General features: G+C 38.3%; 1 protein-coding gene across 1 annotated transcript in view; it reads left to right on the top strand.

Moving 5' to 3' along the window:
* LOC106936646 (solute carrier family 2, facilitated glucose transporter member 9-like) overlaps positions 1–15,200 on the top strand; it is a 104,557-nt gene that overhangs the window by 57,816 nt on the left and 31,541 nt on the right. The window contains exons 6-7 of the mRNA XM_015017780.1: positions 1,587–1,688; positions 2,594–2,669. Coding sequence (XP_014873266.1) covers positions 1,587–1,688; positions 2,594–2,669 — 178 coding nt within the window. The remainder of the gene's footprint in view (positions 1–1,586; positions 1,689–2,593; positions 2,670–15,200) is intronic.

Here is a 15,200-nt window from a genome sequence, read left to right as displayed (position 1 = left end):
AAAAAAAAAAAACGGAAAAAAAAAACCCTCCACTCAAACTGATCCATCCCAGTGGAAGAAGGATACATTCTATACAAAGAGCAATGACTTCTTTTTTTCCCCCTCTTCAATCTCATGAAATCCCTCAGGTTCAGAACTATTGAAGTGCTGCTATAAATTCTTAAAGTCTCACAGGCAGAAATGAAACAAGGCCAGAAGCTGTAGCCTCTGCTCTGCCAAAGCCCCCGACCTCATGCCCACTGCTTGATCTGAAATCCTGAGAGGAGGCCAGGTGATGACTGAAGTGGCCTCAGAATTATTGATGAGACAGAGACAGTGTGGTGTTCGAGTAAATCCACAGAAAATTGGGCAGGAAGGAAAAAAAAATCACACATGAAGGCAGTAAATGTGTTGTTTATAACGATACCAGAAATTAGCTCCACTGTCACTCAGAAGCCTTCTTACCCTTGAGAAACAACTTAAAGGACAGAGATTTAGTTGTGATAACTGTACTATTATTGCAATTGCAATATACAGATTTTGAAATAACACAAAGTTTAAAAAAAGCATGCAAAAAAAAAACCCCATCAACTAACGTTTTGGCTTGGTGTACATCTGGGTCACCTCACTGGGTGTTGTGAGGTTTGCCTATTAGTACTGTTAATGTAAAAGGTAGAACAAAGGTTTGAGTTTCACACTGTTTTTCCACCACCAGTGGCCAATTTCCTGATGTGAGATAGAGTCTGTGATGATCTACAAGCCACGATAGAGAACAACATGGAAGTAAAGGCCAAAACAAGTGGTGACAGAGATAATTGTCATCTTCAGAGCTTCATCTTCTGGTCCGAATCAATTTCTAGTTCGTTTTGTTGTGTTTCACTTGATTGATTTCCTCACTTGTTGCCCTCTCATCATCTGCTGTCTTTGCCTCAGTCTTTACATGCCACCATAGAGGTCATACATATGATATATAAATCCACTCTAACAAATTTACACTGTGCAAAGTCCATAGCTGCAGCAGATGACATGCCGTAATGGCTTGTGCATAACTGAATCGGGTAATTGGTTCACTACGACTCTCCTTGTTCTTCATGTTGCAACACAAACATATTTTGGATAATGTCTGAATGAAAGTTAAATCTGTCCATTCTAGTTTACCCCTGGTCAAGTTCATGACCTGTTACCAGGTGTCTTTTATTGTAGATTCATCTGAAAACCTGGTGCTATTCTCGACACATGGTTTAGACTTTTCCTGCAGCCATGAAGAATAAAACTAAACCTCAATGAAACTAAATAATGGTACCTCTTTGTGTGTTAGAAATATCAAAGCTGCTTTTTAGATTGATTCCTCCCGAGTCAGGTGCATAGACTGCAGACACTTGTTTGATTTGCATTGAATTAACAAAACAACTGTTAAAGTTCAACTTCTTTTTTTTATATAAAGCAAACTGCATTTTATGTTTAACTGATTTTTAATTTTGCCTTTTTAAAAATGGAAAAATGGCATAATAACTATCTTTAAAGCATTTGAAACTGAGATTAGCCTTAGATTTTACATGAGTTATTAATAAATATTACCTTATTTTCTGTTTGTGTCTCATCTTTAGGGTCTGGTGATTGAGCAGATTGGGAGAAGACCCCTCCTTATATTTGGTTTCTCCTCCATGGCTGTATTCTTCAGCCTGCTGACAATTTTCCTCAACTTCCAGGTGAGCCGATTTTCCTACTCTGCAAGCTAAATTGTATCTGAAGTATAATTACAGCAAACACGCAATTCTTATTGTTACCATCAAGATGCTAATGGAAACAAGGTTTCCCTCTGTGAAAAACCTGGAGTTTGTACAGATCCTTAAAAACATATATATATATATAATTTTTTTTTTTTTATCTCTTAAGAAATTTCACACTTTGTCACATTAAAACCATTGACTTCAATAATTTTTTTATTGGAATTTTATGTGATATCCACAAAAAGAAGATGATAGCTGTGAAGCAAAGTAAAATTTACATAATATAATTTGAGGCTTTGTTAGAGAATACTGATGATCACCACAAAGGACGATGACAAAACCAAGCTTACAGAACCATTGACATATAAATCTGTATATCCAAATTTAATTATTCAAATTATCTGAGTTATAAAAAGTGAGGTTCTGGTCAGCCCATCTGAGTCAATGTTTTCCAGAACTTCCTTTCTTTGGCAATTAAGCATTTTGGGGTTTGTTTCTACCAGCTTTGCACATTTTTCTTTAATATAGGTCAAGATCGATAGAGTATCTGTGAACATCAATTTAAAGTCTTGCCACAGATTTCCAATTAGATGTGAATCTAGACTTTGACTACGCCATTATACCACACCAATGTGTTTCAAACAGATGCTTGTTTTGGGGTCATTGATCTGCTGGACCATTAATCGCTGCTTCAGTTGAAACCATTTGCTGCCTCAAAACTGGTTTTCTTCCAGGATCAGCTTGGGTTTATGTCCAATCACCTTCACATTGACTCTTGAGTTTCCCTGTTCTTACTAGGGGGAAGTTTCCCCAAAGCATGATGTTTTCTGCATTGCATCAGAGGATCTTATTCGACATTAAGCATGTACATTGTGTCGTTCCAGGACAGTGTTTCATGGATGCCGTACCTCAGTTACATCTGCATACTGGCCGTCATCGCAGGCTTTTGCTCGGGACCAGGTAAAACCACCTCTTTCCTTCAAACTACTCTGACATAATAAACTGCGTAAGTATTGTGCAGATCTGAACGAGTGGGCCGATTTAATTTTTTTTCTACAGTTATTCTGTGCTGATGGTTAATCAAGTAGGGCTTTCCCATCTGTGGTCCTGAATAATCAGCTAACTATGCCGCAGTGAAAGATGTTGATCCTATATTTGCATACTAAACAGGACCTGTACTGCGTTGTATATGCATGACGCTGCAGATACAAGAATATGAGAGCGTGAGGGTCTTGGTGAGAGGTTGACTTTTTGTGTCAAGGTGAAGCCTTCACTGTAATAATCATGTCTCCTGGGAACGTTTGTCCAGCAAAGTGCCTGTAGAATGAGAGGGAAGAGTCTTCCTGTTCATTACGTATGGATTTGGAGGTGAAGCTCATTAGATCATGTCCTTTAGTCAAATAAGGGAAAGAGAGGAAGCTCAGAAAGGTAAGATGTCTTGCAAAACCTTCAGCTGCAGGCACCACACGCCGCCGCTGTACTCTGGAAAAACTTTGTGGTCGCCAGAGTGTTGCTAAAGTGCACTACTGTGGTGATCATTGAGAAAGATTGCTGTGTAGCGCACAGATAATTTATAGCCCCTTGAAATGAGTAAAACTTCTTACTGGGAGAGAAGAGGAGACGTATTCACAAGAGGGAAAGCCCCAGTTGTCCTCCGAGCGTTTGAGTGGATAAATGAGGAGCCACTCTCACCTCTGAATTGGCCCCAGCTTGTGGCCCAGATATCTCACTAATGCTCTGAAACATGAAGTTAGTTTCTTTCTGTGAGAAAAAAGTGTGGATTTTTTTCTTTAGTACAGCAAAGGCAAAGGCTATGGTCACAACTTTTTTTTTTAAGTTCTTACCTATCTATACATCGCTCTCTGTCTCCAACTCTCTTTCACTGATTTTCAAAGAGTTTTTTTTTCTTTTTTTTTTTAATTCTGCTTTTCTATAATGAACCCATCTATTATCTATGACCTACTTCGATATGCTCACAGATTTGTGGCTGCGTTATGCCACATGTGGGGTTTTCTACTGAACCGATCTTTACATTTTCTCTTTGCTACTTGAAGCTCGCTGCTTTTTCTTTTGTTGGAAATTGACATTTCCAGTAAGTATGCATTTTCTTCCTGGGGTTTACAGAAATGTTACAGAGCAGAGTCCAGTTGCTGATATTCTGTATCACATTCAGTGAATTTTATGCTGCGCTATCCTCTATTTAGAGATGGAATTAAGCCATTTCTAAAAGTGTTTTTTTATTTTTTTTATTTGATTTGATTTAAACATAAACTCCCCATTATCACGTTCATGTGCTGCTCTGACAAAGTATTTACAGCATCAAAATGAGAGGTGGTTTATAGCTGAAAACCCTTTAATGTGGCTAAATTATAAGAAGGTTGAAGTAAAAGTGGGCCAAAATTACTCATCCGTGAAATAAAAAACATGTGGCCAGGTAATGGGTTTAGCAGGGAAATCACTTTTTCACATAGAAGAGCCTGGTTGGTTTGCATAGCTTAATCAAGATGAATAAATATTAATTTACCTTGACTGCGAGTGCCACTTATATCGAATCCTTTTTCACAGAACTGTAGATAAAGTCACTATAAAAGGTTCTTGCTATTTTGTTCTACAAAGGGCAACAGCATTAAGTTTTAATCTCTAGTGCCACAGAAGAAATCACGCCCAGTGAATCCAGCTTCCTTTAAAGTGAAACCTTAAAATAAACCGTTCAAAATTAAATGCCGCAAACCTGCTGTTGGTTATTTTAATAGCCCTTCTGAAACGCTGCTTTTCAAGCAATAAAAATAAAAAGATGCGCGGCACTTGGTTGTGGTGGTCCTCTATGTCTCGTCATGCACCGCCGTACCACCCCTAATGTGAGCGTGTAGCGGATGTTGTGCTGACGCTGTGAAAGTTTGTGTTTGCAGAATTGCCCTATAAAAAAAAAATAAAAATCAGATTCCTTTGGGAGTTTCTTCCTGGCTTTTTGCAGGCTTTAATAGGTCTGCTGCCAAAGGGGACAACATCCAGCTTGATGAGAACTTCATATTACTTTCTTCTGCACTTGGGTGTTCTAAAATTATACTACAAAACAATCAAACTGTGCACATCTGTACTTGATACGTGGTATATCTATACCAAATTCAAGTTCTGGATTTGATTTCATTATACGTCGTCTCGCTATTCTGCAACAGTATGTATGAAAGCAGTTTGTGTAGATTATGAAAAAACGAGAAATGTGAATGGGAAACGAAAAAGAGAACACATGCAACATTATGAAAAGTTACTGGATCTGTGATGAGAAGACAAAAAGCCTTTTTCTTTCAAAGAAGCATTAAAAACTGAATGGAAAGGTTTTGTAGAATGAGAGAGAGCAAACGCATAATGGAACAGGAAGTCAAGACTGAGTATAATTAGCCAATTTGAAGGCATATTTTTGTTTCAAAGAGTTATTTGGTAGTTACAATATTTGGTAGGTTGCTATATATCAATGGTCAGTCGTTTATTTTTGCATATTTTTAACATATCTTGACTTGAATGGAGTTTAACTTCTCTGAATGTCCAAACCTGGTTTATTTTCTTGGTGGCTGAAATCCTAGAGTCCATTGATGGTGTCACTACGTAAACAGGGTAAATTTTAATTGCTATCGGATTCACAACTTCCAGCAATAATATCACAATTCAGTATTTTCCTAAAATTGTGCAGCCCCAGTTGTTAAGCGCCACTCAAAAGAAGATCTCCTTGGGTCCTTTTCAAAACTGTTAACACATATGTGCCAAATTTCATGTGCTAACCTGAATTTTAGGCTGTTCAGATGATTGACAAGTGGAACTGCTGTCTGCTGAGGCGTGTATTTCTTTGCCAAACACAGGCGTTGACAGGTTGGCTTGGTGCAGATTTATCTGGCCAAATTTAATTGGGTCCTTAAATGGCGTTCGGCTGCATTTGGGAATCATTGTTTAACCTCCTGAGACTATCGCCACGGAGGCGATGGAGAAAATGCTGAGAAGATGTGGAGACTTTGAAGTTTTTCTGTGTAGAGACAAATTGTTCAGCAGATGTATTCTTGTGTCTTTTCTTTGTGCCAGGTTTCGCTAACAAAATCAATCTGACATTTATGTTTCATGCCTAAACCTATGATGCTATTTAACACAAAACAAAACAAAAAACATGATTTTCTTTTAGATTTATTGACCTTCTTTGTTCCTCCTGTAGCAGTCTGACACAGTTATCTCATTAAGCAGCTCATTCTCTTGCTGTCACGACTGTGGAGTTTGCCCCTGTTGTCAAAAACAATAAAAACATTGGGTTAAGACACCACCTCCCCAAGTTGTCCCACAACCAGTGTAAACAATCTGTACATGGAAGCTAATAAGACCACATCCAACAAACTAACAAGATGGGAGACAAGAACAACATCCCGCTGCCCTGTTTTGCATTCTGCAGGCTGAACAAGCTGACAGCTTGCATTCTGATAGGGGGAGCATATCTACATATGGCCTCTTTTATTGTTCTTGCTGTATGGTAGCATTCCAGCAGTGTGTGCTTTTCTGCAGTAATGTATTTTTCCAGGTGCTCTTCTCCTCACCATGGTGTGCTGGTCCCCCAACATCTGACACAGACCTGTGAGATGAAAACTGCAGGCTGCAGGGGAAGCATCACGGAGCTTGTTGTCAGCTGGAGCAGTTAGTTCATCCATTAAGCACTGAGACAGGACAGATTACTGGAGTCCATGTCTTGAACACCTCCTTTTGCTTTGAGTGGGTAAATATGTTTTGGGGATTTTTCCCATCTCCCAAAACAATTCTAATTAGATGGAATAACTTTCTATGGCGACATATAGATGGAGTGCCATTTTTTATTTTTTACTTTCTGTTGTGTGCCACATTCATTTACTTTCACTCCATAACATCAGTATTGATTTTGTTTATATTGTGTGGAGGGTTAGCTGCATTGTGATGCTACAACAATTCAGAGAAACCTTGTAGTTCAGTTATTTTCAATTCATTCTTGAATCATTTTCTAGCAGAACTCTCAAAAAGAGACCCAGGATTTAAGGTTAAATGTATCTGAACATGATATGGCTGTCTTCTCTCTGTGATGCCTATATGGCATTTCTTGAAAGCATGTCTGTGATGGAGCTGGAAAGGCCATTCTATCCCTCTTGTGTAAAAGCGAAAAACATACTTTTTGACGCAATTTTTATGTGAGTCATAAGAGACTGACACATTTGTAAATGTGTAAGGAAGTGTTCAGTAGTTTGGGACCAGCATCTCCTTGTCTGTCCTTCAAATTTCTTTCTAGACGTTGTTTTTCTAAAGCGGTTTCTGTATGACGCTTAAACACTCCACATGTAATTCTGAAAACATGGAATGGAAACATGCCTTCCTAATATTCAGTTTATTCTGTAGATTGAGGTAAAAAGTGCTTTGTGTTTTGTTAGAGCCTCTGCACCAAAGGAGGCTTTAAGAGGTGTGAATTGATGGAGGTGGAATAAAAAAAGGCGAGGCTTGTTTTGCGTGCCAGACTGATTATGAACGTGCGTTGAATTTGGAAAACAAATTACGGCCCACCACACTTTGTCCCAGCTGACACTGCGGGTGAGGTTAGGCAAACTAAGGATGGGTCATTGCTGACACAGTGTTGTGCATAAATACATTCATGGCTGGAGCTCAAATTTTTTGAGAACTTTAAACTGAACAATGCTTTTTGTTAACGTGACAAATGTGAAGTAAGCACAGCTGATCTAGAAGTCATACAGTAGCCTTATGTTTGGGGATGAGAGAGAGATTTGCAAAGTGCTTTTAGGAACAGACTTTGCATATTTTATTCAGAACGAACAGCAGGATTTTTTCTTCAGGTGAGCGATGAGGAAATGCTGTATGTCTGTATGTGAGCTCATTGGCAGTCCTTTCATTTGTAAGCTTTATTTCAGACAACATGTTAGTTGACTGATTCAAATTGGAGCTGTAAGACGAAAAGTGGGATTTTTGACCCTGTATTCTGATGCGAACGCAGCTCGCGAGCGACAGATACCGACAGCAATCGACAATCTGCATATTCATTGTCTCATGACTCACGGGAGTCGAAATCTGTCGATTGCAGAATCCCAGTAGGGGGGAGTGGTGTTAACGACTCTACTTAGCATACGAATAGCCTAGCATATGCAAAGGCGCTTCAGCAGACCCACGTGGATTCTCAGTCATTGGATAAAAAACAATGACATCACAGTTCATCATTGACATGTGATTGGTTGGTTGATGTGTGCCCATTGGACAGCACTTATGTCTTTATTAATAAACCCCACCCCAATCATTAATATTTTAAAAAATCTATATAAGAATAAATGCTGTATTAAAATATATTCATTTGATATTGCTTATATGCAACATGTTCATATATGAGGAACATAAATGAGGCACAGAAGTTCTTTTTTCTTTATTTCATTTTATTTTTTTTTTACTGTTTGCACACAAAATAAGACATAAATGCTTGTCCATTTCTGGACTATCTGGCAGTGTTTTTTGTCCAAACATGATCAAACATTATGCTGCGTTCAGGACAGGCCCGATGTCTCTCCAGTAGCGTAGACCTGAAAATCATTACTGATATAAATTTGTTATAAAAGTATTACTGATTGCACTTTAAAAAAATTAGGTAACTTTATGTTATTAAAGGTAAAGTTTAAACAGTAATGATTTATTGGTTAATGTCATAAGTTGTCATAACAAAGACATTTTGAATAATGTCAACTTTGTATTAAAAGTGTCATAATTTACCGAATGACACTTTATGACAACAGTCATAAATATTCATGAAGGCTTATTCATGTTCATGACAGGTGTTATGTCATGTTTATGACAGTGTCATGACAGTCTTATTCACCCCCCTTCAAATAAAGTGTTACTGAAATTTGATATACTTTTCAATTTCTGCAAGCTTTTGGGACTTTATCAACAAGCATGCAGTCATACAATGACGAGGCATCACAATATGACCACTTAACCAATAAAACTTTGATCCGCCTTTTGTTGGAACAAAAAAAAAAAAAACAGAATCGTGACCCATAGAGGATTGGACTCCACTAGACCTCTAAAGGGGTTCTGATGTATCTGGCACCAACGTGTTAAGAGCAGATCCTTGACATTTTGCAAGTTGGGATTACGTGGATAGGACTCGTTTCTCCAACACATCCCTGACGAGCTGAATTTGACTGAGATCTGGGGGATTTCAGAGGACAAGTTAGCGCCTCAAAATGGTTGTGCTTACCAAAGCATTCCTGGGCCATTCTCACTTTGTGGCCGGAGCATCACCATGCTGAAAGATACCACAGCTATCAGGGAATACCGTTTCCATGAATGGGAATGCTGTCATTTCGTCAGTGCACTGAGCTGCAGTACCTCTCAGTGTATGGTGACCTATTTGGTCTGAGGGTGACCTATCAGACCATATTCATAAGTTAACCTTGAATGACTCTCTTGCTCTTATCCTTCCTTGGATCAGTTTTGAAGAACGCCCCCCCAATACCCCCCCACTGCAGACCAGAAAGTTCCCAAAAAAGGTGTAACTTTGGGGATAATTTGACCCAGTAATCCAGCCATCATAATTTGCCTGTTGTCAAAATCATAAGTTGGCCATTTTCAACTCAAGAGCTGCTGGAACCCAAAGTACAAAGTCATTAGTTCACAAATATGTTATTGCTTCAAGTACATTGGGTTTGATTTCAAGGCATTCACCTGGTGTCTAATATCACAGACCTAGTAACAGTTGCTATGATGAAGAAATAATCTGTTTTATTCACTTCACTGGTTATTTGCCATAATCTCATGTCTGGTCAATGTGTTGATATTACGTATTGGTCACACAGAAATTTTGTAAAAGCAGCTTAGTGGTTTTTCTTCCTACTTTTGTGGCTCCTGGTTTACCCTCCTGACAGTTTATGTGGCACAACTTATAAAATAGAAGTTTGTGTTGCTGTTGCAAACGTTTGACACTGTCACAAAAATCTGGTCTTCACATGGTTGGCTCAAGAGAGATATCTGTAGAGTAGGAATGATGAAATTGAGTAAGCTGTCAAGTGGACCTGGAAGCATTGCTAACTGGACGATTTATATTTACCTCTTGTTGGAAAACTCACAGGAAGAAACCAGAGCACATGGAGAGACAGACAAACATGTTTCATTAATCTTAACTATTGTTGGGGGGGGGGGATAAAATTGTACCATCAACAATTGATCTTTTTGAGAATAAAGAGAAAAGTAGCATTTATTGTGGGATACTGTGCTCTTATAGTTGCACCTGAACCATTTTGAGTCACGTTCTCCCTAAATAAACTGCAACAGAAGTTATTCTATACTTGGTTTGTGAAACAGTTTGTTTCTGCTAACTGTGGAGACACCTATTATCTCGAGCGACTGCTGCGAGCTGGACCGCCACTCGGGGCCGGTTCCTCGTTACCTACGAATAGACACACTGATGCTGTGAGGACCTGTGCACTTCCAAGTGTTCAGGTGTCAAAAGACGTTAGCCACAGGGCCCACTGGGGTTTTCACTCCGTCTTCAGTCCGCACAGCAGCTGACTTCAGCACCTTCCTCCTCCTTTCGGAGCTCCTGATGGTTTTAAAACAGTGGAAAATGTTGCAACTCTCTGCAGAAGCCAAATTACTACGAGGCACAAATGACTTGTGATGTTTTGCCTAAATATCTGTCATGTTCTTTTCTGTCACCCGCGGTTTTATTTAAAGTAAGATCAATTTGCCGTCTTGACTGCAATTTTTCATTTTTACTCTTGTTTCTTTTTCGCTTTTCTCACTTCAAAATCACTAAAAATGGTTTAGTGGACCTGCTTCACAACAAACAATTGACATATTCAAGACATTACTCACATTCATTTACTGTTCAAACAGGATGAGCTGATTATTAGACTCTACTGCACTGATTTGGTTTGCAAGCTTATAGTCTTGGACCTGTCTTAGTTAAAATAGTCAAGTTCTTTACTTGCTTGCTCTGTCACATTTCAACCTGAGGTTTCTCTTAGCATTACCACTGCATTTGCTCTTTGTTGATCAAATTCCTGACTGTTTGGATTAATGCATCAGATTGTCTTTATCTGCAACAGAAAGAAAAGAAAACACACAAATGAAGTGTGTTGGAGGTGTGATACTGTGAAACATGGGAACGTGTGAATGGCTCAATCTAATTTTATATGCATTTTAAAACTACACGGCATTGTGCTGTGCATTTGGTAGCTAGTTTCAGTTCTCTATATGTGCAAGTCAGATTATATTTCATTGTCAGTATATTACAGGTGGAAAATTATGGAAATATAATTTATAATTTAATGTTTAGACTATATATTGGGTATTATAAATGCACACAAAGAACACAGCAGCTGTTTCAACATTATCTGGGAGGCTTGACGTTTTGGACAGTTCTGAATAACAATGCACAAGTTAAATTTTTTATCTGCAATCTCTCAGCCACTGCAGGAATATATATTTAATCTCAAACAGCAGAAATACAGCAGATATCTTCACCCTTGCCGTTAAAAGAAATTCAGCCAAACAGGAGGTTTCTTGTTTAAAATAAATTCAAACTTCCTCGGCTGCTGAATCGTATTCGGCTCTTTCTGATTCAAGTGAAGATAAGAGACAGCAGAGCTGGAATTGAAACATAATAACCTCCATTGTAACGATCTCTATTCGGCCTATTCTTTTTATCACATCACATTCTATATGATCCCTGCAATTTCTTCCCTTAGATGAAAATCCTGCAGTGCTGCAGGGTCTTATTCTTGTGGAATGAAAAAATATTAGGCTCTGCGAATGTGGCAGGTAAACTGTAATCACACTTTTACAACCTCTTTCTAAGTTTTCCATCCTTAAAATAGATACAAATCTTCAGACAACGCTGGTCGTTTTCATTTTATTTCCTTGATGGAACATCAAACAGCAAGCAGCAAAGTGGTTTACACAATTGAATGATCCTTTTTGGCCACATGTAGCCCTTTTTACTGTGTTTTTCATTTTTAAACATAAATGGAGGTTTTTACCTTCACCCACACACAAATAAACATTTTGGGAGTAACATTAAGATTTGATGTGACGCTCAAGCATGCTACTTGATTTTGCATCAGGAAAATATGTCTTATTGTTCATTAGATTCATGTAAGGAATTAGTCATTATTTACACATTATTTTAACAAAGATAAGTCTCTTATGAGCACACTTTCATATTAGGAAGGAAGTTAGCTGAGAAAGAAAATCTAATTTAGTGCTAGAAAAGTGTATCCTATTAGTAGGAACTCCCACTGCTTTTCAGAAGAGAGGGTTGAACTTAAAGCGCAACCAGCACCGAGGTCAAAGTATTTTTTCCTTTTGGGAATAATTAAAGAAAAAATTCAGAACATGATTTTTATGAGAGATTTGAAAAAAAATTTTTTTGCTCTTGAACAAAAATTATTTTTGACATGAGTAAGTCAAATTAGACAACTGCGAGATTTGCCATTTAATTGGTTGCTACTTAGCAATAAAAGTCTATGACCTTTTCTCCCTCCAAGTTCTGCATTGAAAGACAAACATGTAAAAAATAAATGGCACATTATCATCTGGATGTTGTAAATGTATTTTTGTTGTAGTTCTCCTTTCCACTGATGTGTCAGATGTTTTGTGATTCACTTTTGCTAGTTCTCCCTGAATCACACGTAGAGCCCAACACAATGCACTCTGCATGTTTTTAGATACATATTTTGCTGTGTAGTTATTAGCTGGATTATTTTGAAACGATTTAAGGATTTCATCTCTGAATGTAAACATCTTTACCTTTGCAAAAACAAGATTACTTGCTTTTTTTCCCGTCCTTACATATCCGCTCCGTTGAGCTACAGGGGCATCTGTGCGCTCCTCTTCTTTAGAATGTAAAGAAATAAAAAGCACGGCAGATGGTGAGCTGGCTACCTGTGTTCAGACAGCAAAGTACGCAGCTGTATAATGAGAACAGACTTCTTTTCAGAGGAGAAAACACTCTTTTTTAGACGAAGATAAAAAGATTTAATTAGCATTAAGCTAGGTTGACACTGGTGCTCAGTGTAAAAGTCAGCCAGTGTTAGCGTTTTATGCTAACGGACAGCAGCATTATTGGTCTGGGTGCAGCTCTGCCAAAATGTGCAACAATTGGAGCGGATGAAGATGACACTGCTGGTTACTAACTCGTAATGGATATTAATTTAATTTAGCATCAGAGTATTTTTTTTACGTCCCATATTTTGTTTTTGGGATCTATGATCTTCATCTTCTGATCAGCTGATGAACAACTTGTTTGATTTTAAATTCGGTTTTCAATAAACCGTCTACATTGCCATCTCGATTTTTCGGGTTTTGTTCTTGTCAGTTCTGTTTGCGTTTTCAGGTCCAGTTTACAACCTAGCTGGGACACAACAGAAACAGTGAATGTGAAGAAAAGTCTTCAAATTTGAATTATCATAGGGGAACTCCAACCATTAGTGAATATGTCACAAAAAAAAAAAATGCACACAACACGTCTTTGGAAGCAGACAGACATTATTTTTCAATTGAAGGGGTACTGCTGCATATTATCCTCCTTTGCCACGGAGGTCAGAACACATCGCTAAAGACCAGACACTTCAACAGCAACCTTTCCCAAATTGAAGCAAGCAAAGGCCACGATAATATTTTGCTGCTTCATTTGTATGCTGACCTTTTTATTAATTAAGTTTCAGTTGCGTCTGACTGAATAGTTTAGTCCCCTGTTTGCCCGATGAACTGACCACAAAGGTTGAGACACCTCAGTTTGTTAGGAATCTACATGATCCTTCAGCAGCCAAACATCCAGTCAGTTTTAAAAAATATTCACCCACATACAACCGAGTGTGTCTCCAGAGTCGCCCACCTGTGTATTTTTTATTCCCCTGATACGTATTTTTGCGATAAAATGTAAATGGCGTTCTTTTATGCAGGCCGGCGAGAAGCAGCCAGAGGCTGATTATTGAGAAGCAGCTGAGGCAGTCACTACAGACACTCGTTCTCTAGTGATGAAAGGGATATTGTTGTTGTTTGTCAAATCATGCTGAACCTCTCATTGTCCGGATGGAAATTAAGTCTCAACCAAAGATAATGACTCGGTGCTAACCAATGAAAGGCAGGTATTGGCAAGTCCAGCCATTTTCCATTTGCTTCTCTTCCATATCTGTTTCCCAGGGAAGTATTCGACACCTGAATGTGGCGAAACACTAAAATATTTAGCTGATTACCAGCGTTTATTTTATGTCGAGTCATCAAATTGAGAATCACTGTTAAATTAAAGCTTTAAAACAGAAAATAGGCTTTCTAAATTTTTTTTCTTTCTGTGCCTTAACCCAGCAATCACACAATTTTGTGGCATTTTAGAGAACAATGGTGCTTGAAAAGAATGTGCGGCCAAATGGAGCCAAAATCAAGATGGCCGAACCTGAAGCCGACTGATGACAATTGACTTTGAGTTATCTGAAAAGTTTCAACAGTTTCTGAAAGGAGAGACGTTGCGCTTTTCAGCCAATATCAGGTTATCATGGTAACTTCACCCCCGCCGTAGCAGGGGCGCTCTTTTAACAGACGGTAAATTGTGAAAATAACTCGATAGTTCCAGTTGTTATGGAGAAATGGGCAAATATATATTTACACTCACAGGACATTTAAAGAACTGCGTACAATTAAAATAAGAAAACATATCCTAGTGGAGATTTGAAACTTAGGTCATCAGGGGTCAAGACCTATCAGTTGAGTCACAGGACCAAGCAGGTTTCCTCGATCCAAATATTTTAATGTCAAACTAGATCTGTTTTATAAACTGCATCTAATCATGGCTGTACTACAGGTCACATGTGTCACACACATGCATGTCGACGCACATGGGAAAGTTGTGTATGCTTCAGATCCCTACTATGCATTCACCAAGATCAAGGTATACTTTTAATTTACCTACATTTCTCTCTCACCAACGGCTAATATCCTCTCATATAAGTTCGATGCATTATCATCCCTTCTCCTTAAGCACTGAACTCACCCATCCGCTTGGAGTGAGTTACACCTATTTGGCAACAAAATCTAGAAAAATATTGAGGATGCTTCTTACGGAAGCCTTGAGGAGCCGTTTTATAAATCACTGCTGCAGCAGATCGATGTGCTGGCCGCAGAAATAATTTTTAACTCTGGGGAGATTAAAATTGTAAAAAATTTTATGGGTCAGTTTGAAAACTGTTACGAGGTGACAAACTCAGAGTTGATGTTACCTTTTTGTAAATCACAGTTTTTTTTATTACAATACGGTTAAAGGCTTAGTCTGTGTAAGAAAGAAAAATGCAGGATTAATCCATCATAACGCAACTCTCCGAGGTCGCAGCAGTTTATGCGCATTAATCATGAGCGTGAAATAGATGAGAACTTTTTTTTTTTTTTAATAGGAAGGTATGCGTTTTAACATTTTGGTCTCGTTTTATCTGGATGGCGTTTACA

The sequence above is a fragment of the Poecilia latipinna genome, unplaced genomic scaffold (genome assembly GCF_001443285.1).
Source record: "Poecilia latipinna isolate Pla-1442-1.1 unplaced genomic scaffold, P_latipinna-1.0 Scaffold2187, whole genome shotgun sequence".
Lineage (NCBI taxonomy): Eukaryota > Metazoa > Chordata > Actinopteri > Cyprinodontiformes > Poeciliidae > Poecilia > Poecilia latipinna.
Note: the sequence above shows the minus strand (reverse complement) of the source record. Positions and strands in the feature narration are given on the sequence as shown.